This window comes from Equus quagga, chromosome 10, assembly GCF_021613505.1.
Source record: "Equus quagga isolate Etosha38 chromosome 10, UCLA_HA_Equagga_1.0, whole genome shotgun sequence".
Classification (NCBI taxonomy): domain Eukaryota; kingdom Metazoa; phylum Chordata; class Mammalia; order Perissodactyla; family Equidae; genus Equus; species Equus quagga.
The window spans coordinates 1,764,667-1,787,415 of NC_060276.1; the positions used below are offsets into that span (position 1 = coordinate 1,764,667).

General features: G+C 52.8%; 1 protein-coding gene across 3 annotated transcripts in view; it reads left to right on the forward strand.

Annotated features, from left to right (window-relative positions):
* The first annotated feature begins 6 nt into the window (after positions 1-6).
* The window catches only part of PDZD4 (PDZ domain containing 4), a 33,267-nt gene continuing 10,524 nt past the window's right edge, over positions 7-22,749 (forward strand). For 2 of the 3 annotated variants that reach the window (XM_046672614.1, XM_046672615.1), the window contains exon 1: positions 7-577. In XM_046672614.1, coding sequence (XP_046528570.1) covers positions 518-577 — 60 coding nt within the window. In that variant the 5' untranslated portion in view covers positions 7-517. The remainder of the gene's footprint in view (positions 578-22,749) is intronic. The other variant, XM_046672616.1, reaches the window with a different exon arrangement.

Sequence of the window (22,749 nt, forward strand, 5' to 3'; positions counted from 1 at the left end):
GCGGGCGCCGACCTGGCCGCGGGCGGGAGCCGCCGTCGCGCCGCCGTCCCCCAGTCGGCGGGCCAGGCCGTGGCGCGGAGCGCGAGGGCCGGGCTCCCCGGGCCTGCGGCCATGGGCGGGAGCCGGAGGCGGCAGCCGCAGCGGCGGGCCCCGCAGGCGGGGAGGCGCGCGGCCCACGGCCCCTGACGGCCTCCAGCGGTCCGGCGCGCCCCCGCGTCTCCTGGGGGGACCGTAGCCAAGCAACGCCCGGCACGCCCGCCCATCCCCCGCCGCCCTTTTTTTCCTGGCCGGGTGCGAGGGAGCATGCCCACGCCTGGCCTCAGCCAGCTAAGAGTTAACCCCAGGGGCGTGGAGCTGCCTCCCCCGTGGGGGCGTGTCCCCCTTCCCGCTAGGCGGCCCCCCCCCCCCCCGCGCTAGGGTATGGCCCCCGGCCCCAACCCGGGGCCCGAGGTCCCGCGCACGGGTCAGTGAAAGGCGTTTTCCCGTTCCCGCCCTCCTTCTCTCACCGGCCAGCACCATGGGATGTAATATGTGCGTGGTCCAGAAACCGGAGGAGCAGTACAAAGTGATGCTTCAGGTAGGGCGGCTGGGCCGCTGGGGTGAGGGGCGTGGGCGCCAGCAGGGGCAGAAGCCGGCCTGGGGAGAGGGCCTGGTGGAGCTGGGGCCGCAGACGTGGGAGGGCTGGAGGGCTTGAAGAGGAGGTGTGGAGCCATTCTCGCGCTCAATTTCTGGGGCTGGTGGGTGTTGGCGCTCCGTGGGAACCAGTCACAGATGGGGGGAGTTGTGTGGGGATGGGGGTGCGGGCGCATCCCTTGGGCGCCCAGACTAGATTGGAACGCGAGCCCCGGGTCCAGATCGGCACAAGTAGGGAAGTTGGGCTCGGCCCGGGTTCGGGACGCTTGCACCCCGGGCCTGGGAGTCGGGAGGCGCGGTGCTGCAGGCGCCAGAGCAGGATGGAGGTTGCATAGCAACGGGCTCCGTTCCCCGCACACGCTCGCCCAGCTGGACCCAGGGCGGGGGAGGGAGCGGGACGGCCAAATTCAGGTCCCTGCGGGCCAGAGGCGCAAGAGCACGCGGGCGGCCCGGGGCCCCGCCGACGTCTGGCCGGGGCCGAGGTGCCTACCGCGGCACCCACTCTCGCCTCTGGCCCTGCCCAAACACTGGTCTCCCAGGCCTTGGGTGCCTCGGGTGAGCGGCCGCCTCCAGGGTCAGCGGTGAGGGCCGTCTGCCGGCGGCGGTGCCCGGTCTGCTCTCTGCCTCGCAGGGCCTCAGGCCCTGGGCCGCGGGGAGCGTGGATCGGGCGGTACACGGCGGGGAAGAAGGGGAGACGCCGGGCCGCGCGCTCGGAGCCGGAGCGCAGCCCCGTGGGCCGGAGCGGGGCTTCCTTGCCTGTGCGTGGCGTGACTTCGTGAGTGTGTGCCTGTGCCCCGTCTGTGTGTGCGCGGAGGCTCCTCTGGCCCCTCGTGTGTGTACTTTCTGTGTGCGCTCTGAGAGCTGTCTAGAGAAATGTCCCGGATGGCGTGGCTTGAATCGCCCCCAGGGCTAAGTGGAGGGAGTTCAAGGTCAGAGGTTGTTGGGTCCCAGGGGCACTCCGGGCGCAGACAGGTGTACGCTTCAACTGCGGGTTTATTATCTGTTAGGACTGGGGAGCAAGTGCAGGCCGGAGCTGTGTTAGCTAGGGGAAGCACCTTCCTAGCACCCCCTAGAAAAATAGGGGGAACCCCGACAGGCATCGGAGGGGGCCGGTGGAGGGGGGAGAATCAATCATCAGGTGACTGTGGATGCTGGGAGCCCAGCGTGCCTGCTGTGACTCTAGTTCCTCTGGCCACCGTTAGCGGGAGGGGCTCAGGCAGGTGGGGGAATCTTGCCCTAGCCTCGTGGTGCTCCTCATCCCCTCTCCCAGGGTGGGTCACCGGGGGCACAAGGGGCTCTCTGCTTTTCCCTTTCCCGATGGCTGCCCTCCGCCTTCTTTCTGCCATTCTCGCCCCCCACCCCCCTCCCCGACTGCTTTCTCTTGTCTCTTGTTTCTGGTGTTTGAAAATCCTGCCTGGCTATTACCATTACCCCCTCTTGGGCTGGGTTCTGGGATGACCCAGGCCAGCACTGGGAGGCAGTGCTGTGGGAATCCCAGTGGTGGACGCTGGGGATGCCAGTGGGAGGTGGGCTGCGGTGACTGGTTGATGAGGCTATGGGATCCCATCCTCACTGCTTCCTTTCTTGGAATCATTCCATCAGATGGCAAGCTATTCCAGAGCGGGTGGCTCTTGACTTCCTTGGAGAGGGGTGGATGGAGTATTTCACTTAAGGCTGCCCATGTGTGGGTGCGTGGACAGCAGAGGGCAACCTGTGCTGCACCACAGGCTTGAAATGAGCCAAGGCTGGGGGGTGACACTGCGGTCACAAGTTGGGCTGGGACTGCCTTCAGGGAGGCTCCATGTCGGAGTGGGGCTTGAGGTAAACCTGGGCAGGAAAGCCCTGCGCCAGGCTTTCCACCTTGAGAGAGAGCCCTAAGTCCTGGGCAAGTAGGTTCTCAGGAGAAGGGCTGCTGCAGGCCGGCCGCCCACCGCTTTTTCCTGGTCTGGACTGTAGCCATCACTGACCAGTCCCTGGGGACGCTGCTCCCTTTTAAAGCTCCTGCAGAAGTTTGGACAGTATTGGAGACTAGAAGCAGTTTTAAAAGAGGAATTATCCTTTAAAATTAAGGGAAGACAAAGAGGATTGAATTTAAGAAAATCTGGAAAGTAGGGAAAACTATTAGCTACCTCGGATGATCCTGTTTCTGGGGGCTGGAGTCCCAGGCACGGCAGCAGGATCTCCTGGCCCGAGCCTCTTCTCTGAGGAGAAGGAAGTTTTTGTCCCAAAAGACCAGGCAGCTCCCAGGACCTCTTACCTGGACCAGCACTGCTTAAACATCGCTGCTCCCCCAACTTCAGTGGCACTAATCCTTGTCTCATCCATACCCGCCAGTGGCCTCTGCAGCTTACCAGACACAGTACAGCCAGAGAAATGCACAAGTGCACCTCTGCCGCTCGCTGTGTGGCTTCTTTGTGCCAAGGCTTCCGGGAGCCTCTTTCTAGATTCCCAGAGGTCTCTGAGCCCCAGGTTAAGAACACCCAAGTCTCTATCCTAGCCTTGAGTTCCAGGCCCTTTTCTCCTGATGGCTCATAGGCAGTTAAAAAAACCCTACAATTTTATTTATTTATTTATTTTTTAAAGATTTCATTTTTCCTTTTTCTTCCAAAGCCCCCCGTACATAGTTGTGTATTTTTAGTTGTGGGTCCTTCTAGTTGTGGCATGTGGGAGCCCAGAATTCAAACTGGCCAAACCCTGGGCTGAACTTCACTACCCAGCCACGGGGCTGGCCCCCCTACAGCTTTATTGGGATAATTTGCATAGCCATGCGCCGCATAACGACGTTTCAGTCAACGATGGACCACATATACGACGGTGGTCTCATGAGATTAGTACCATGTAGCCTAGGTGTGTAGTAGGCTGTACCATCTTGGTTTGTGGAAGTGCACTCTATGGTGTTCGCACAACGATGAAATTACCAGAATGTATCCTGTTGTTAAGCAACACACAACTGTATATTCAGAGTACAACCATCACCATGTCTAATTCCAGAACACTTTTGTCACCTTAGGAAACCCCATCCCCCTTAGTAGTCGAGTATCCATTTCCCGCGACACGGCCCTGCCCACCCACCCACTCATCTCCTTTCTGTCTTTGGATTTGCCTGTTCCAGACATTTCATCTAAATGGAACTATATGATATATGACCTTTTGTGTCTGGCTTTTTTTTTTATTGTTTTAATTTTATTGAGGTCATAATGGTTTAGAACATTGTGTAATTTCACGTGTACATGATTATATATCGGTTTCTGTACAGACTGTGTCGTGTTCACCACCAATAGTCTAGTTTTTGTCAGTCACCATACGTATGTGCCCCTTTACCCCTTTCACCCTACCCCAACCCCCTTCCCCTATGGTAACCACCAATCTGTTCTCTTTGTCTATATGTTTATCTTCCACATATGAGTGAAATCAATTTGGTGTTTGTCTTTCTCTGTCAGACTTTTTTTGCTTAACATAATACTCTCAAGGTCCATCCATGTTGTTGCAAATGGGATGATTTTGATTTTGTCTTTTTTTTAATTTAATTTTTTTTCGAGGAAGATTAGCCCTGAGCAAACATCTGCTGCTAATCCTCTTTTTCCTGAGGAAGACTGGCCCTGAGCTAACATCCGTGCCCATCTTCCTCTACTTTCTGTGTGGGATGCCTCCCACAGCATGGCTTGACAAGCGGTGCCATGTCCACACCGGGGATCCAAACCCGTGAACCCTGGGCTGCCGAAGCAGAACATGCGAACTTAACCGCTGTGCCACCGGGCTGGCCCTGGTTTTATCTTTCTTAATCTTTTTTATGACTGAGTAGTATTCCATTGTGTGTGTGTGTGTGTGTGTGTGTGTGTGTGTGTGTGTGTGCGCGCGCATATATATATATATATGCACACACACACACACTGCATCTTTATCCATTCTTCCACTGATGGGCCTTGAGTTGCTTCCATTTCTTGCCTATTGTGAATAATGCAATGAACATAGGGGTGCATACATCTCTTTGAATTGTTGATTTCAAGTTCTTTGGATAAATACCTAGTAGTGGAATAGCTAGATCAGATGGTATTTCCATTTTTAATTTTTTGAGAAATCTCCGTGTTGTTTTCCATAGTGGCTGCACCAGTTTGCACTCCCACCAGCAGTGTATGAGGGTTCCCTTTTCTCCACATCCTCTCCATCACTTAGTATTTCTCATCTTGTTAATTATAACCATTCTAACGGGTGTAAGGTGATCTCTTAGTGTAGTTTTGATTTGCATTTCCCTGATGATCAATGATGTTGTCTTTTCATGTGCCTATTGCCCATGTGTATATCTTTGGAAAAATGTCTTTTCACATCCTCTGCCCATTTTTTGATCGGGTTGTTTGTCTCTTTTGTTGTTGTGTTGTATGAGTTCTTTATATATTTTGGAAATTAACCCCTTGTCAGATATATGATTTGCAAATATTTTCTCCCAGCGGGTGGGTTGTCTTTTTGTTTTGTTCGTGGTTTCGTTTGCCTTGCAGAGGCTTTTTAGTCTGATGTAGTCCCATTTGTTTATTTTTTCTTTTGTTTCCCTTGCCTGAGTTTGTATCTGCCTGAGTTTCTTCATTTATCGTAGTGTTTTCAAGAGTCATCCATATTGTAGCATGGATGAGTACTAAGTTTCTTTTTATTGCTGAGTAATATTCCATCGTATGGCTTTACCACATAATATTTATTCAGTCATCAGTCGATGGGCACTTGGGTTGCTTCCACCTTTTGGCTATTGTGAATAATGCTGCTGTGAACATGGGTGTACAAATAGCTGTTTGAGTCCCTGCTTTCAATTTTTGGGGGTATATACCCAGAAATGGAATTGCTAGATCATATGGCAATTCTGTTTAACTTTTTGAGGAGCTGCTGAGCTGTTTTCCACACGGGCTATACCATTTTACATTTCCACCAGCAATCTAAGAGTGTTCCAATTTCTCCACATCCTCCCCAACCATGTTTTTGATTTATAGCTCTCCTGCAGGGTGTGAGGTGTTATGTCATTGTGGTTTTGATTTGCATTTCCTGATGGCTAAATGATGTAGAGCATCATTTCCTGTGTTGTTGGCCATTTGCATATCTTTTCTGGAGAAACGCCTATCTCCGTGCCCCTTCCACAGTGCTTTTACTATAGCTTTGTTAAGTAAAGTTTGAAATCAGCAAGTGTGAGTCTTCCAACTTCCATAACCTTCAAGAGTGTTGGCTGTCCTGGGTCCCGTGAGTTTCCATATCAATTTTAGGATCAGCTTGTCAATTTCTGAAAAGAAGTTAGCTGCAATTTTGTGAGAATTGCATTTAATCTGTAGATGAATTTGGGGAAATAATTAACCATGAACATGGGATGTCTTTCCATTTGGGTCTTCACTTTCTTTCAGAGTTTTACACTTTCGTTAAATTTATTCCTGACTATTTTATTCTTTATGGTGCTATGGTAAGTGGAATTGTTTTCTTAATCCTTTACACTGTATATAAATACAATTGCTCTTTTTTTTTTTCTGAGGAAGATTAGCCCTGAGCTAACATCCGCTGCCAATCCTCCTCTTTTTGCTGAGGAAGACTGGCCCTGAGCTAACATCCATGCCCACCTTCCTCTACTTTATACGTGGGACGCCTGCTACAGCAAAGCTTTTGCCAAGCGGTGCCATGTCTGTACCTGGGATCTGAACCAGCGAACCCCGGGCCGCCGAGAAGCAGAACGTGCGAACTTAACGGCTGTGCCACCGGGTCGGCCCCTACAATTGCTTTTTGTATATTGATCCTGTATCCTGCAACCTTACTAAACTCATTTATTAGTTTTAATTGTTTTTTAGTGTATTCTTCAGGATTGTCTATACGTAAGATCATGTCATGGGCAGAGAGTTTTACTTCCTTCCCAATTTGGTTTTACTTCCTTTCCAATCTGGATGCTTTTTTTTAAAAAGATTTTATTTTTTCTCTTTTTCTCCCCAAAGGCTCCTGGTACATAGTTGTATATTTTTTAGTTGTGGGTCCTACTAGTTGTGGCATGTGGGACGCCACCTCAGCATGGCCTGACGAGTGGTGCCGTGGCTGTGCCCAGGATCCGAACTGGTGAAACCCTGGGCCGCCGAACTGGAGTGTGCGAACCCAGCCATTCGGCCGGCCCCATCAATCTGGATGATTTTCATTTCTTTTTCTTGCCTACATGCTCTGGCTAGCACCCCCAGGACAATATTGAATAGAAGGGGCAAGAGTGGCATCCTTGCCTTGCTCCTCATCTAAGAGGGGAAAGCATCTAATCTTCACTGTTGCATATGATGTTAGCTGTGGGTTTTTCACAGATGCTCTTTATCAGGTTGTGGATGTTCCCTTCTATTCCTAGTTTGAGTGTTTTTATCACAAACGATTTTGTCAAATGCTTTTCCTGTGGCTATTGAGAGGAGCCCATGGTTTTGGCCCCTTATTCTGCTGATGTGGCGCTTTCAGTGCAGCTCCATTTCTATTATCACAGTCGTGTCCTCCAAGGATCCTTAACCAGGCGTGGGCACTGGGACCGTGGGGGACCAGCTTGAAAAATCTGGAAACGACTCTGAGTAGGGGGGTTACGCATGTTGGTTTAGGAAGACGAAGGAGCCAGGTTACAAGGGGTGAAAAGGCAGGAAGTAGCCTCACCTAGCATGGAGGCACGAAACACATTTCCTGGCACCCTTGCTTGCCTGGCCTGTGTCCTTTGCTCCGACACCCTGACCCACTTGTTGCAGATCTAATCATCCCCCACTCTCTCGAGCTTGTCTTTTTGTCTCTTTGTCTTTCCCTGCCACTCCAGTCTTCCGGATCTTGGTACTCCCTCTCTGACGCACCTGGCACACAGGAGGACTCTGTGACAAAGGAAACTGCCCTGTGGCCGGCCCACTGCACCCATTCCCTACAGGGCACGGCCAGACCTCTGCTCTTTCAGCCTTGAAGTTGAGTGAGTCAGGAAGGCCTGTCTTCTCTGTCCACATGAGGAGAGGCCAAAGGTCATCTCTTCACTCCTTCCGGTAGCCTTCCAGGCAGTAGCTTCCCCCAGGCGGCAGCACCCCCTCCCCAAGGCGTTCTTCCCTTCAGCACCTACTTGCCGAGCCCCCACTGTGTGCAGCCATCATCCTGTGTGCTGTGGATCACCTTGGAGCACCATGGACCCCACCCCCCGACCGGGGGTCTTTGTAAAGATTTTATTTTTCCTTTTTCTCCCAAAGCCCCCCAGTACATAGTTGTGTATTTTTAGTTGTGGGTCCTTCCAGTTGTGGCACGTGGGATGCCCCCTCAGCATGGCCTGATGAACGTTGCCATGTCCACACCCAGATTTGAACCGGCAAAACCCTGTGCCACCAAAGCAGAGCGCGCGAACTTAACCGCTCTGATGCAGGGCTGGCCCCCTGGGGGTCTTTTTATAATGGGAGAGACTGACCATGAACAGGTGGGTAACGGTGGGGGAGAGTGGGGAAGAGAGGGGCTGGTGGGGGAGAGAGGGGCCGACTGTGCTGCACATGCCTGTCCCCTCTCCCCATGACATCTTCCTCCATCCTCCTCCATCCTCCGTGGCAGCTCTTCCCACCTCCCGCTTGGGGGGGGTCAGCTTCCTGTGAGCAGGGATTTGGTTCTGTCATTGTGCATTGCTGCCCCCCACCCCTAGCACTGACGCAGGCCAACCCGAAGTAGGCCCTCCGTAAATCACTGGGGAGGGCATGGATGGGGCACTGAATTCCAGTAGCCAGCATCTGCACAGGGTTACCATGCTTTACCGTCATCCCAAGACTTTAAAATGCCCTTCCTTACCTCAGTTTCAAGGACTATCTGAGCCATGGATAGAAAATTCTAGAAAATGCAAGCTAATCTATAGTGACAGAAAACAGATCAGCATTTGCAGGGATGGGTGGAAGGGAGGGATGACAAAGGACCATGAAGACACCAGGATGATGGAAATGGTGTGGTGGTGGTTTCACAGGTGTAGATATGTGCTGTATCAGAACTTTTCACGTTGTATGCTCTGAATATGTGCAGTTGATCATACGGCAGCTATACCTGTTAAAAACAAATACATGCCCATGCACCCCTATGTCCATTGCAGCATTATTCACAATAGCCAAGATGTGGAAGCAACCATAGTGCCCATCAACTGATGACTGGATAAAGAAAATATGGTATATATATATATATATATATATACACAATGGAATACTACTCAGCCGTAAAAAAGGATAAAATTGTCCCATTCGCAACATGGATGGACCTTGAGGGTATTATGTTGAGTGAAATAAGGCAGATAGAGAAGGACAATCTCTGTATGACTCCACTCATATGAGGAATTTAAACATGTAGACAAAGAGAACAGACTAGTGGCTACCAGGGGAAAGGGGGGGTGGGGGGTGGGGACAAAGGGTGAAGGGGTGCACCTACAACACGACTGACAAACAATGTACAACTGAAATTGCACAAGATTGTAAACTATCATAAACTCAATAAAAATTAACTTAAAAAAACCCACAACAAACAAATACATGTACACACATGTCAAAGGACAAAAGCACGTGAGGGCGCTTAGCTCAGCACGGGCCCTAGTGCGGGTGCATGGGCCAGGCTTTCTTTCCACTTCAGGGTCCCTGCCGGCGGGGAAGACAGTGTGCTGGCACTGTGGTGACACTGAACTGTTCCCAGGCACAGTGCCTCCCTTTCTTCACCTGCTAAAAGGGAATAGAGAGTGCCTGGCTCATCTTCCAGGGTCATTGCCATGGGGAATCAACACTCGGTCCCCTGGGATCTCATTTGGGAGGGGGGTGGAATTGCTGCCATCAGGCCATTTGGTGGGTTGTTAAGGCATGGAAATTGCATGGAGAAGGCCTTACTCATGGACATGTCACAGTTAATGTCCAGTGACAGAAGAGTGTCCAGTGTTATTCTGAGGGTTTCTCTAATATGAAGAGAGAAAAAACACAGGAAGAAGAGCCCTGGGTAGTGAAGAAGTGTAACGGGGATAAGATTAGTTAGGAGATGGACAGATACCAAAGTGGAGGCACATTTGGTCCTTCCACACGTGAGACAAGCCACAGGAGGAGGGACTGGGAAGCTGGCGCTCGGGGCTGGCCAGTCCATGACAGGGTGTCTGCCTCTTCGCAGAGCAGTCTGCCTCTTCTGCTTGCTTTGAGCAGTGGAAACGGAAAGAACTCCATAAAGAATTTTTTTTTTTTATTAAAGATTGGCCCTGAGCTGACATCTGTTGCCAATCTTCTTTTCTTCTTCTGCTCCCCAAAGTCCCCCCGGGACATAGTTGTATATTCTAGTTGTGAGTACCTCTGGTTGTGCTGTGAGGGACACTGCCTCAGCATGGCCTGATAGTGGTGTTGGGTCTGTGCTCAGGATCTGAATCGGTGAAACCCTGGGCTGCCGAAGCTGAGCGCGTGAACTGAACCACTCGGCCACGGGCCGGCCCCAAGAATATCGTTTTGATTACTGCTAGACCAGGGTCATGCCCTTGGGACAGCCAGGTTAACCCAGAGCTGGGTGGGTGGGAGGATGTTTTCAGTTGCCAGCCAGGGTACTTGGGAAGCTGAGAGCGTACACCCACAGGTTGATCTTGATGATGACCTCAGGCATTGCTTTGCTTTTCCATACAGGCAGCGACGGGGCATCCCTCCTTCCCAGCTGCACTCTCCGAGGCAGGGCTTGGAGGTGCTGGAGAGGCCTTCTCTCCCCTGGGTGGATGGAGCAGATTTCAGCAGACTCTAGGTGGGCACCGGCCACCCACTCAGCAGCTTTGGGGAGGGAGGATGGGGGAGGGAGAAGAGACCCTTGAAGCACTTGCCTGGTGTCAGAACCCTGTTCAGGTGTGTGCAAGTTCTCCCTGGTTCCTCGAGGGGGCACACTGGTCCAACGTGACTCCGCCCTGAGGCCCTTGTTAAAATGCAGGATCTGACTGAGCAGGTCCAGGGTGGGGCCTGGGATTCCGCCTTTCTCACGAGCTCCCAGGCCGCGTCCATGCTGCTGGTGCGCAGACCACACTCTGAGTAACGAGGATCTCTGGTGGGAACTTGGGATAAGTCATTGTCCAAGTGGGGCTCCCAGGGACATAATCTGTTCTTCCATGCCATGTGCAGCTAACTGAGCCTCCAACATACAGGCAGCTCCCCTAGGCACCCTGACACACACACCACCCCCACACTACTAAAACGGCCTTTGAGAGGAAGGCCTCCTGAGCTTCCTTCTCCCACTCCTGCTCCTGGGCAGAAAGGGTGGGCGCTGTGTTACTGGGGTAGATGGGGGCTTATCCAGGATCCTCGACTAGGGGCACGCCATTCACTGGGCCAGTCGCATGTTGATTGAGTGTACTGCTGTGTCCCTGCTAGAATTCTTACAAATTAAGACGTTTTGCAGCCCTCAGTGCAATACCTTCCAGCCAGACTCACCCTTGGATGGTGAAACCGTTAGATGAAGGTTGCTGGGCACAGGATATGCACAGGGTCTTGAGGTATTACCCCAGTTACTCGGGCATTAGGAAGGGAACATGCAACTTTGCAATGGAGAGACCTGGCAGCCACCACCTTGACCACTGAGCCGCCCCTCCCCTACAGTGGGACAGCCTGCTCCCAAGTGCCTGCTGATGGACACAGCATCCCCTGGGCGGCACACTCATCAACACGCTTAAGCTGAATCTAACAAGGGCAAATCCAGACTCTGGGACGTTCTACAAGGCAGCTGCCCTGTACTCTTCCAAGAGGTCGATGTCATGAGAGTAAAAAGAAAAAAGTGGATAGATTGTTCTAGATTAAAGGAGACTAGAGACATAGCAGTTAAACTTAATGTGTGTGGTCCTTATTGGATCCCGGATCCAAGAAAAAAAGAAGGAAGGCTATAAAGGCATTAGTGGTACGGTCAGAGAGCCGTGGAAGTGACGCTGGAAGTGACGCTGGATCCGGAGCTAAGTCCAGGAGCATGTTAGGGGTGTGGTTTCCCGGGGAATGGGAGCATCGGGGTCAGCATCCTAGCTGTGAGAGTGTGTGTGTAAAAGGGAGGGGACAGGTGCAGAGAATGTGCTCTCTGGGGAGATCTGGCTCAAGGGCATGTCTGCTGTCAGATGTTCCAGCCTTCCTGTGGATTGACAGTTGTCAAAATCCAGAGTTGGGAAAATATGAATGAGAACTTCTGGTGGGCCATTGAAAAGGCAGGAGTGTGGAGAGCCTGCTCTTGGCTCAGGCCGCCCTTCTCTGGGCTGCTTTTTTCCCCTGCCCATACTCCATCTGTTTGGAGGTCCGGGTACATTTGTTTGGGCTCTGGAAGCTAGAGACACAGCTTCGTCCAAGGTGTCCCCTGGACACTCCTGACAGCTGGGAGCCAGCTGGTTCATCAGAACTCAGGGGCCAAGGCAGAGGGTAACTTCCAGTTTCTGTTCTTTCCTAGCCTCAGTTTCCTCATCTGCAGAGTCAGGTTAGAAGAGTCCTCATGTAGCAGTCGTGGGCACCCCTAGAAATTATGTAGTTAACCTCCTCCCCCTCGCCTCACCATGAGTGAAAGGGGCCTTCCCCAGGCCCGCGGCACCTCTTGTCACCCAGGCCAGGGCTCTTTTCTCAGTTCTCCCCCTCCCTCCTTCTCGCCTGCCCAGAGATTCTGGGTCTCCGAGCATTTGGGAAGTATGGCGAGCGCCTCCTACCCGGAGCCCCTAGCAGAGCTGCGCCAGGCTCCCTAGAGCAGGGCCTGGAGACCCGCCCCCACCGGGGGTTGGAGGGGGTCGCAGGAGGACTCGCATCGGACACTGGGCAGTGGCCAGCCAGCGCGGGGACAAGCGCAGGAGACTGGCTGGTCTCCTGCTGCCGCCACCGCCGCCACGCGCTCTTTGTCTGCAAGCCTGGGCCGGAGAGGGGCGGGGCGGGGACGGAGTGCTCCTGGGGCCCGCCCTCCCTCCGCTGCCCGGCGCAACGCAGCCTCGCTGTGCCTCCCCCAGTGCCCGCTCCGCCTCAGGCCCAGTTGCGACTGCCCCTGCCCGCAGAGCTTCCCGCGATGCTCTCGCCAGACCCCGTGTCCCCGTGTGTTCCCTCATTGCCTCCATGTTCCCCATGTCAGTCCCCGTGTCTCCTTCACCTGCCACTGCTGTCCCTTCTCTTGCCCCCTTTCCCCTTGCCTACCCCCCAATGCCCCCCATGCCTTCCCAAGTTCTTGGTGTCTACATTTTCCCTCACTCTCTTTGGCATATGAATTTTTTTCTCTTCTGAACTTCTCCCATCAGCATTCAGACACAGTCGGGTATCTCCCCTGGAAAAACCCAAACGCAGGGCTCTCCCACAGGCCGCATTAAATCCACTGCCCCAACCCCTCCCGCCCCCATTCTCTGCAAAAAGTCCGAAGGGCTGTGTCTACACAGGCAGGGCTCCACACCCAGCCCAGCCAGTTAGGTGTCCCCCTCCCCACCCATGCCCCTCTTCACAAATCCAGAGGGCCATTCTGCACCCAGGCTGGTCCATCCCTCCTCCCCCCTCTTCCCCTCCCCTCCTCCTCCTCCTCCACGTGCTCTCCTCTCTGGCTGACTGGAAGCTCTGGGTCTCTCTGCACCCCTCAGTGTCTCTGAGCTACACTTAGTCTCCAGGTGATTTCCGTCTCTTGATTTTAAATTAAGAACAATCCCTAGTTGAATTCAATAACAGTGGCCATGTGATGCTTGTTTGGTGGCTTGGGTTTGGGACACATGTAGGTGGAGTAGGGCACTGGAGATGTCTGCAGGTGTCAGGAACTTCAAATCTGAGATAAAAATTTGCATTGAATAAAACATGCCCATTTCCTGTCCTCCCCAATCCCCAGGTGCCTGCCTCAGTTGTCCTCACTTCTGTAAGGGCACCCGTGGTGTGGTCTCTGGATCTGGGTGGCAGCTTTATTTTTATTGTGGGAAAATATGTATGACATAAAATTTACCATTAGTGACGTTTAGCACATTCACAGTGTTGCACAACTATCACTGCTATCTAGTTCCAGAACATTTCGTCACCCCAAAGGAAACGGCCGTACCCATTGAGCAGGCGCTCCCCATTCTCCCTTCCTCAGCCCCCTTCCTCAGCCCGGGACAACCACTAATCTGCTTTCTGTCCCTGTGGATTTACCTGTTCTGGAATCATTTGGCTGGTCTGTTTCCGTCCATGTTGTAGCAGGTGTCAAGACTTCATTCCTTTATGTGGTTGAAGAATCCACTGTGGGATGGTACCACGTTATGTTGATCCATCTGTTGGTGGATGTGTAGGTTGCTTCCAAATTGGGGCGGTTGTGAATAATGCTGCAGTGAACTTTTGTGTCCGAGTTTGAGTTTGGATGCCTGTTTCCAGTTCTTGTGGGACATGTCTAGACTGTTTTCCACATCCACTGCTCCATTTTACATTCCCACAAGCATGTGGGACTGTTCAGTTTCTCCATGTCCTCAGCAATATTCCTTTGCCAGTTTTTGACTCCAGCCATCCTAGTAGGTGTGAGGTGCTACTCATTGTGGTTTTCATTTGCGTTTCCCTGATGACTAGTGATGTCTGTTTAGCATCTTCTCTTGTGCTTGTTAGGTGTCCCTCCTCCCTCCCTGTCCTTGTCCCTAGCTAAGCAGCAGGTCCTGGCAGCCCCCATCTCCACTCCCACCCCCCAAGCCAAGCCACCACCATCTCTTGCCTGGGCCACTGCAGTTGCCTGCTGGTCTGTCTCCTGCCTCTGCTCTGTCCCCTATGTCCATTCTCACGGAGGTCAGGGTGACAGCTGGCCTCCCCTGTGCACATTCTCCAGAAGCACCAAGGCATTCCATCCTAGGGCTTAGCATTGGTGGGAACATTCTACGCAGTCCCTAGCATGGCTGGCTCCTTGTCATCATTCAAGTCTCAGTTCAGGTATCCCCAGAGAGCCTGTCCCTGCGCACTGGATCTAAAGCAGCACCCCCTCCTGCTCCCCGCTTGCCCCGCCCCGCCGCCGGCATTTTCCACCACGGAACTCAGTGTTCCGAACTCCATGTGAAATGGCCTTATTTGCGCATTTCTTGCCCAGGATCACGTCTGTCTTGTCCGCAGCTCTCCCCCCTCAGTTCTGTCAGTGCTCAGATGAGTGTTGGCTCTGAGAGGGCAGTGGGGCTGCCATGTTCGGAAACACGTGCCCTCTTCCTTCCTCTGGTTCCCAGCGGATCAGGGATGTAAAGGATCACTTGTGCACATAACACACGTGCTGGCCTTACCTCCTGGGCACTCCACCACTGCCCTTCTGAGATGCAGCTTTGTCCCTTCCCCTCCCGCCTTCTAAGCAGGGCCCTTGGGGGAGGGAGGTATGTGCTGGCTCCCACAGCTAGAAGCAGTCTGCTTCTCAGCCTTCTAAAGGGCACCCAGGGGAGAGGGGCCCCTCCCTCCCCTGCTTCCCTGGCCTCATTCTCTGCTGTCTCCTCTGCTCCCTGGAGAAGCCGGTTGGAGACGGCACAGCATGGGCTTGTCCTAGGAATCCCTTGTTCTCAGCCACCCTCAGAGCACAGGAGCAGCAGGCAGCGGCCCAGGCACCTAGACTTCCTGGCCCTGGGTGCAGTAGCCTCTGATGCCCCACCTGCTGGGGCCCCTCACCTTTCTTGCTCACCCCAACATGTTTGATTGTTAGACAGGTCTTCCCTTGCCCACTACAACTCCCTCCCGACCCTGCTATTGAGCTTGGGTTGACTCAGGTCCTTGCCCCAGCTATGTCTTTTCTCCCTCTACCCACCCCCGCCTCCTCCCACCCTGGCCTCACTTCCTGGCTGGCCACAGTGCTGCTGGGAGGGGTCGTGCCCCAGGGGCCTGGCTTGGGTTGAGGGGCTGGGATGGGCACTGGGGTGCCAACTGGGCATAGGCTGCCTCTGAAGACAGACCTGGGGGCCTTCCAGCTCTGCCTTCCCGCATCATTGGCTGGTGCCTAGGGAGTCAGTGTCCCCTCACCTCCGGCCTCTTGTCCTCTTCTGCTCAGGCACTGGGTGGGGGGAGATTGCGGCCCATACCCTCACCGCCTACAGAACACTTCCTGCAAATGCGATCCTAAAGGGAGCCAGTGGGGCTATGATGGGGGGATAAGGGAGAGGGAGGGTGTAGGCTCAGTCCTGTTCCTGGCCTGAGGCCCAGCCCACTGAGGCTAACTGGCCAGTCCTTCTCCAGCCTTCCAGAACCAGCTTCCCAGTGCTCCCTGGAGTGGGCGTGAGACCCTCTTGTCCACCTCCCCTAGGGGGTGGTGGGCTGTGATTCACCCCCACCCAGTCCCAGAGGTCCTGAGGTGAAGGCCCTCCCCCCGCCTGGAGCCCACAGCTCAAGGGTCCCCTGGGGCCTCTTTCACTCACTCTGGGCCTCCAGGCTCCTAGGAGCCACCTCTTCCTTTTTCAGGACACCTGGGCAGGAGGTTGAAGGCAGTAGGGGGAGAAAGCAGTGCCTCCTGAGTCTCTTCACGGTCTGGATGTGAAGTCTGATGTGACCTCTTTGCCACTGCTCTCCTTGGATCGGCTCCCAGGGGCCCGTGCCCAGAGGCTGCAGTCCCAGCCTGGGCTGCCCAGGGGCCAGGAGTACAAACCAGCCGACCGCAACAGAGCCTGGGGCCTCGGGAAACTGAGAAAACCTCAGAACAGATCGCAGGCTAGCTTGCTTTTGCATTTTCTCTCTGATTAGAAGAGTGTTCATTGGAGAAGATGCTTGCAGCACCTAGAAATACTCTCTCCTAAGGATAACTGCTGCCAATGACGTTTCTCCGTTTTCATGAATGTCCTTCCAGTCTTTAGGGAAAGTGTTGTGTAATATTTGATACATACGCACATACCACTGAATGACGCGCATCCATGCACCATAGCTGTAAACGCCCTGGGCGCCCGCCCTCCCTGCAGGCTCGCCCCTCCCTGCCTCCCTGCCTGCCCCCATCCAGCTGCTTCCCACTCACTGAGATCTGCACACTCAGAATGGGGGTCCCACTGATTTAAGCAGGTCTTTTTGCTTAATATTTTATCAGGAGAATTTTCCAGCAATGCTATTTTTTTGAAGTTTGTAACATTTTTTCAGAAAACAATATAGCCACGTTATATAAAGTTTGGAAAAAAGAAAAAAGATCTCAGATTTCCATTACCCTCACACAATGTAAATTCTTTCCCAGCCTTTTTCCATAAACATATTTTATATGGTAATTATCATAGTTCATGTGTCTTTGTGTATCTTTTTTGTGAAGCAGGCTTGTTATTGGAAGACTCTAGTAAGGCAGCTGTATACACTTGAATGAGGTAGACACTTCTGCTTAAGATTGCTGTAAAGTTTTTGGCATTAGAAATAATCTGGCACCTCAGTAAGTTAAATATAGAGGGATCCTATGGCCCAGCAATTCCACTCCTAGGTACACACCCCAATGATGTGAAAACTGACACTCACACGAACACTTGTACACGAATGTTCACAGCAGCACTATTCACGACAGCCAACGGGGGAAGCACACAATGTCTATTGATGGATGAAGGGATAAACAAAATGTGGTCTGTGCACACAATGGAATATTATGGAATACAATGGAATATTATTTAGCCATAAAAGGAATGAAGTACTAATGGGCTTGCTGCAATATGGATGAACCTAGAAAACACACTAAGGAAGATGCCAGACACAGACCATGTATTGTAGGATTCTCTTCATATGAAATATCCAGATGGAAAGGAGATTGGTTGGTGCCAGGGTCTGGGGGCTGGGGTAAATGTGGAGAGAATGAGTAGGGGGTCTCCTTTTGCGGGGATTGAAAATGTCCTGGAAGAAGGTAGAGGTGATGATGGTTGCACAACAATGTGAATGCGCTAAATGCCCCTGAATTGTACACTTTAAATGGTAAGTTTCATATTAGGTATATTTTACCACAGTGAAAAAATAACGGTGCTCTGAACATCCTTGTAATTAATGTAATACCTATTATTATTATTTTAGGATCTATTACTTAGAGCAAATTTACTGGATCAAAGGGAATGATGAATATTTTCAAAGTTCTTTATAGTTATTGACAAATTCCTCCAGAAAGTTTTCATTTTACACTCTGGGGTAGGAATCAGACTGAGAGTATGTGAGCGGGTGATGGAGTCAGCCAGGATGAGGGACACTCAGTGCCATGGGGTCTGGAGGTGGCCACTGCTCTTGAGCGCAATGGAGACTGGCTTTCAGGTGTTTCCAGGGCCCCCAGGATCCAGGGCAGTAGAGTGCTCTCTTGGTGTGTAAATAGGAACCAGTTCGTCCGCAAGCAGAGTGTGAGGGCCACCTGGGACACATTTGGGCCAAGGGGCACCTCTAAGGCTCACATCCCATCCGGTGCGCCCCGCCCCTGCCCAGCAGGGCGAGGGTCCCTTTCAGCAGAGCCTGCACTGGAGTGAAGTGACTTCCAGCTCTGCTGGGATTGGGTAGGAGCTGCAGTCCCTGGGGCCGCCTGCTTGGGCCCATCCCAGCAGCAGGAAATGGATCCCTGTGGAGCCGGATGTTGGCTCCCCGAGTAGAGTGTCAGGCAAGGCAGCGCTTTAGTGGGTGCACGCTATGAAACCAACAGGACTGGCTGCCAAAAGGGAGTTTCTAGCCAAGGCAAAGACTAATGCCTGGCACATGATGGCAAGGCCACACAGCCCGCCAAGGAGTGCTGGAGAAGATGAGAGCTGTTGGGAACTGGGACTAGGGAGGACGTGGGACATTCAAGTGGGCTTCAGGTTGTGAAGTGTTGGAAGATAAAGTGGGTTTCTTCTGAATTGTTCCAAAGGAGAGAGGTTTGCGCTTGGTGAAGGCAACATCTCGTAGTGAGGGTTTTCTGACAACGGGCTCCACCAGACGGATTGCTCTCCCCCAACTGGAAGGGCTCCTGCTGAGGCTGCCTCCTCACTGGGTTCCTTCTGCATGTCAGAAGTGGCCAGGCCGGGCTGGCCCCGTGGCCGAGTGGTGAAGTTCACGCGCTCCGCTGCAGGCGGCCCAGTGTTTTGTTGGTTTGAATCCTGAGTGCGGACATGGCACTGCTCATCAAACCATGTTGGCATCATCCCACATGCCACAACTAGAAGGACCCACAACGAAGAATATACAACTATGTACTGGGGGGCTTTGGGGAGAAAAAGGAAAAAAATTAAAAAATCTTTAAAAAAAAAAAAAAATGAAGTGGCCAGGCCCCTGCCCTCAGGCGCCCGGGCCTGGAGGTGGGCCATGGAAGCAGAGCTGAGGGTCACCTTCTCTGGGGAAGTTCTGGGAAGGCTGGCTGGGGCCCCTCGGGGCCTGGCTTCCCCTCTGAGCTGAGGACATGCTGTCTGTTCTCTGTCTCGGCCTGGGCCTCCCCATGCCCATCCAGAGCTCATGGACGTCAGTCACATGGCCATCAAGCCACGCCCACAGGTTTGGTCTCCTGCCAGTCCGGTCCGGTCGGGGTGGGCCAGGCACTCAGCAAGCTCAGCAAGGGCCTCAGCCAGTGTGTCTGCTTCTCAGCGGGCGTCGCTCTTCCCTGAGGATGGCCGGCCTGGGCACCTGGTCTTGAGTGGGTATAGGCGACAGGAGTGGGGGCAGGAAGTGATGAGCAAGTGCCAGGGAAGAAGGGTGTGTGAGGGGGTGGGAAGGAGTGGCAGCCGGGAGAGTTGGGGGTGGGGGGTGGGGAAGAAGGCACTACAGAGCCCCTGGCAAATGAATAATTTACTAGGAGGAGAATGACACAGGCTGACACTTAGTGCTTAGTGGGAGGTGGCAGGGGGAGGGAGGGGAAGAGAGACCTTCTGGAAGGAGAAGAGGGTTCAACACAGGGTCATAGACCTGCCCCTACAGCCAACAATCCCTACCCCACACTCGCACCCAGACCCCCACATCCACTCCAGCCACAAACACCACCCCCACACTCTCTACCCACACCCCTACCGCCAGACCCCTGCACCTCAGCCAAGGCCCCACCCATGCCCCTATCTCCACCCCCATCCACCTATACTTACGTACCCTCTGCCCCCCGACATGGGTAGCCACCTCCCAAGCATCCTCATCCCCGCTCTGCCCCACACCAGGCCTGAGATGCTGGTGCTCCTCAGGGCCCTCCAGCTGCTCTGCAGAAACTCTGAACTCTGAACGGAAGGCACCTAACTGGTGAGTGCAGCCCAGCTCCTCCACTCATCAGCTGAAGGATGCTGGTTCCTCATCTGTGAAATGAAGATCCGCTTAGTGCCTGTTTCATAGGGCTGTGCAGGGCACTCAGAAGTAACCTGCGTAAAGCACTCGGAACGGAGCCTGGCAGAGTCACCCATTACTAAACCAGTAGCTATTGTTACTGGTTTGTGACTATTAGCAATAATAGCAATGCCACTCTTGCCAGTGTATCTACTACCCAGGCTAGAAAGCTCCATGCCCCCAAGTCCCCAAGTCTCACCCATTCCACCTCCTAATGGGTGATGACAGCAAGAGCTGCCCAGCTTGCCTCTCTCACCCTGGCTGCCCCTCCATGTTGGAGTATTGTGAAATCTTCTTCTCGAACTTCCAGAAATGTACCGGGCATCACTTTGGCATTGCGCATGCGCTGCCACCCAACCTCGAGTTGGGCCTTGTTGGCCTCAGCATTTTTCTCTTCAAAAGGTATCAAAGGCAGGTCCCTGACCCCATTCCTCCCCTTTCCTCTCCGGAGGGATTCAGGTCTGTCATTCTGATGTGTTTTCCACTCCTTATGCTATTAGTGAGCATGGGTGTTTCCGTAAACCACATGTACGAACATGCCATGACTTCTGATCCATTCTACCAATGGTGGACTCTTGGGCTGTTTCCAGTGTTGGCTGTTAAGACAATGCTGCTCATCTCTCAGTGTCCTGAGCGGGCATCTTCTCAAGGGCTCATGGGACAGTCTGGGCTCCCTTTTCTGGGAATGCCTGTTTTCCTGTTAAGTTGTTTGTATTTTCTTAGTGTTTTGTAGGAATTCTTTATTCTGGATAATCCCTTATCAGTTCTACACATTGTAAGGATCTTTTTTTTTTTTAAAAAGATTTTATTTTTCCTTTTTCTCCCCAAAGTCCTCTGGTACATAGTTGTATATTTTTAGTTGTGGGTCCTTCTAGTTGTGGCATGTGGGACGCTGCCTCAGCATGATCTGATGAGCAGTGCCGTGTCCGCACCCAGGATCCGAACCGGCGAAAGCCTGGGCCACCGAAGTGGGGTGCACGAACTTAACCACTCGGCCACTGGGCCGGCCCTTGTAAGGATCTTTTCTTAGCCTATCTTACCTTCTCATTGTGTTGATGGTGTCTTTTGTTGTCCAGAAGTTTTAGATTATTTTTTTAAAGATTGGCACCTGAGCTAACAATTGTTGCCAATCTTTTTTTCTTCTCCTCCTCAAAGCCCCCAGTACATAGTTGTGTATTCTAGTTGTGGGTCCTTCTAGTTGTGGCATGTGGGACGCCACCTCAGCATGACCTGACGAGCGGTGCCATGTCCTTGCCCAGGATCTGAGCCGCCGAAGCAGAGTGCCTAACTTAACCACTCAGCCACGGGGCTGGCCCCCAGAAGTTTTACATTTTAACATAGTGAAATTTATATCTTTCCCATTCTTGTCTGCCCTTTTTTTTTTTAAGGATTTTTTTATTTCGTTTTTCTCCCCAAATCCCCCCAATACATAGTTGTATATTTTAGTTGTGGGTCCTTCTAGTTGTGGCATGTGGGACGCCGCCTCAGCATGGCCTGATGAGCGGAGCCATGTCCGCGCCCAGGATCTGAACTGGCGAAAGCCTGGGCTGCCGAAGTGGAGCACATGAACTTACCCACTGGGCCACGGGGCTGGCCCCTGCCCATTTTTTATCTTAGGAAGTGCTTCTCTATCTCAACATCATAAAGATGTCATTCCCTCACTCCCAAGAGCGGTTCTGCTGTGTCCATTTAGGTCCCTCGATCCACTCTGAATTGCCTGGTGGGGGCTTGGGGTGCTGGCGGCAGGGGAGATGGTGAACTGCCGTGGGTCCTGGGTGTCTTCGTGGGGAGAGCCTCCAGTGTGTGGAGACATTTGCATGTGGCCTGAGGGGGACTCTGAGGGGAGACCGGAGCGGAGACCTTGAGCGTGCAGTCTGAAGGTCAGGGACATTTTTATGGTGGCTTTGCCAGTGCACATGTCTTCTTCTACCTCAGGACAGGACGACTGGGTGAGGGCACTGGATCCTTACTGTGTGCCTGGCCCCACGCTGCTTTGCTCGTGGCCCCATAGTTCCCCATCTTGTTGGTAGCCCTCACCCCATCTGGGAGGGGCTCATCTCCTACTTGTCATGGCCTGTCTCTGTCTTGCCCATCCTCATTAGCTCTTGAGGCCCACCATGACTGAAGAGGAGAAGGAGGGGGCTGAAGGAGCCCGTGGTGCCTGCCTGCAGGAGTGGCCCCGAGTCCAAGCCTCTGCACAAATGCTGCATGGGCCAAAGGAGAAGGCTGCCGGGCTGTCGCAGGCATCCCTCTGATGGCCCCATCTGAGGTGCTGAGGCTGTGCCTGTGCCCATCCCCCTCTTGACTCCCAGCTCCCCCTGCACTCCCCTCCCACTGCCTGGACCAAGTTTCCATAGCAACACTGCTACTGGGTAAAGGTTCCAGGGAGAAAGACATTCCTGCGTTTTTCAGTGTCACCTGAGTGTCCCATTGCACACTTGTCACCCTGGCCCGGGAGTTTCCCCCTCAGAGATCCTGAGATTAGCCCAGCCCTTCTGCTTCTTAAGGAAGTCTTTGGCTTAAGGGCAGTGGGGAGCTGGTAAATGTTCTGAAACAATAAGCCGTCGTTTGGAGTGTTCTCTGATTTTCGTGGTGTAAATATTTCCTTGGTGTAAATACTCCCACCACAGCCACCGCTGTGATGTCCTGGGACATTGAGTTGGGAAGAGATGCGCAGTTACCCACCATTATATGGTATCTCCTCCTTCCAGACACACTAGGCATACGTGACCCGAAGAGCACAGATAACAGGAAAGTGTAGTAAACTAATCAGAAAGCCATGGGCTTGGAGTATTTATTGCCTTTGTTTATAACTAAAAAGTTTATACCATTGAAATGTTGATAACGACATTTAGAGAAGAAAAAAAGATTGGCAACAATTGTTAGCTCAGGTGCCAATCTTTAAAAAAAAAATCTAAAACTTCTGGACAACAAAAGACACCATCAACACAATGAGAAGGTAAGATAGGCTAAGAAAAGA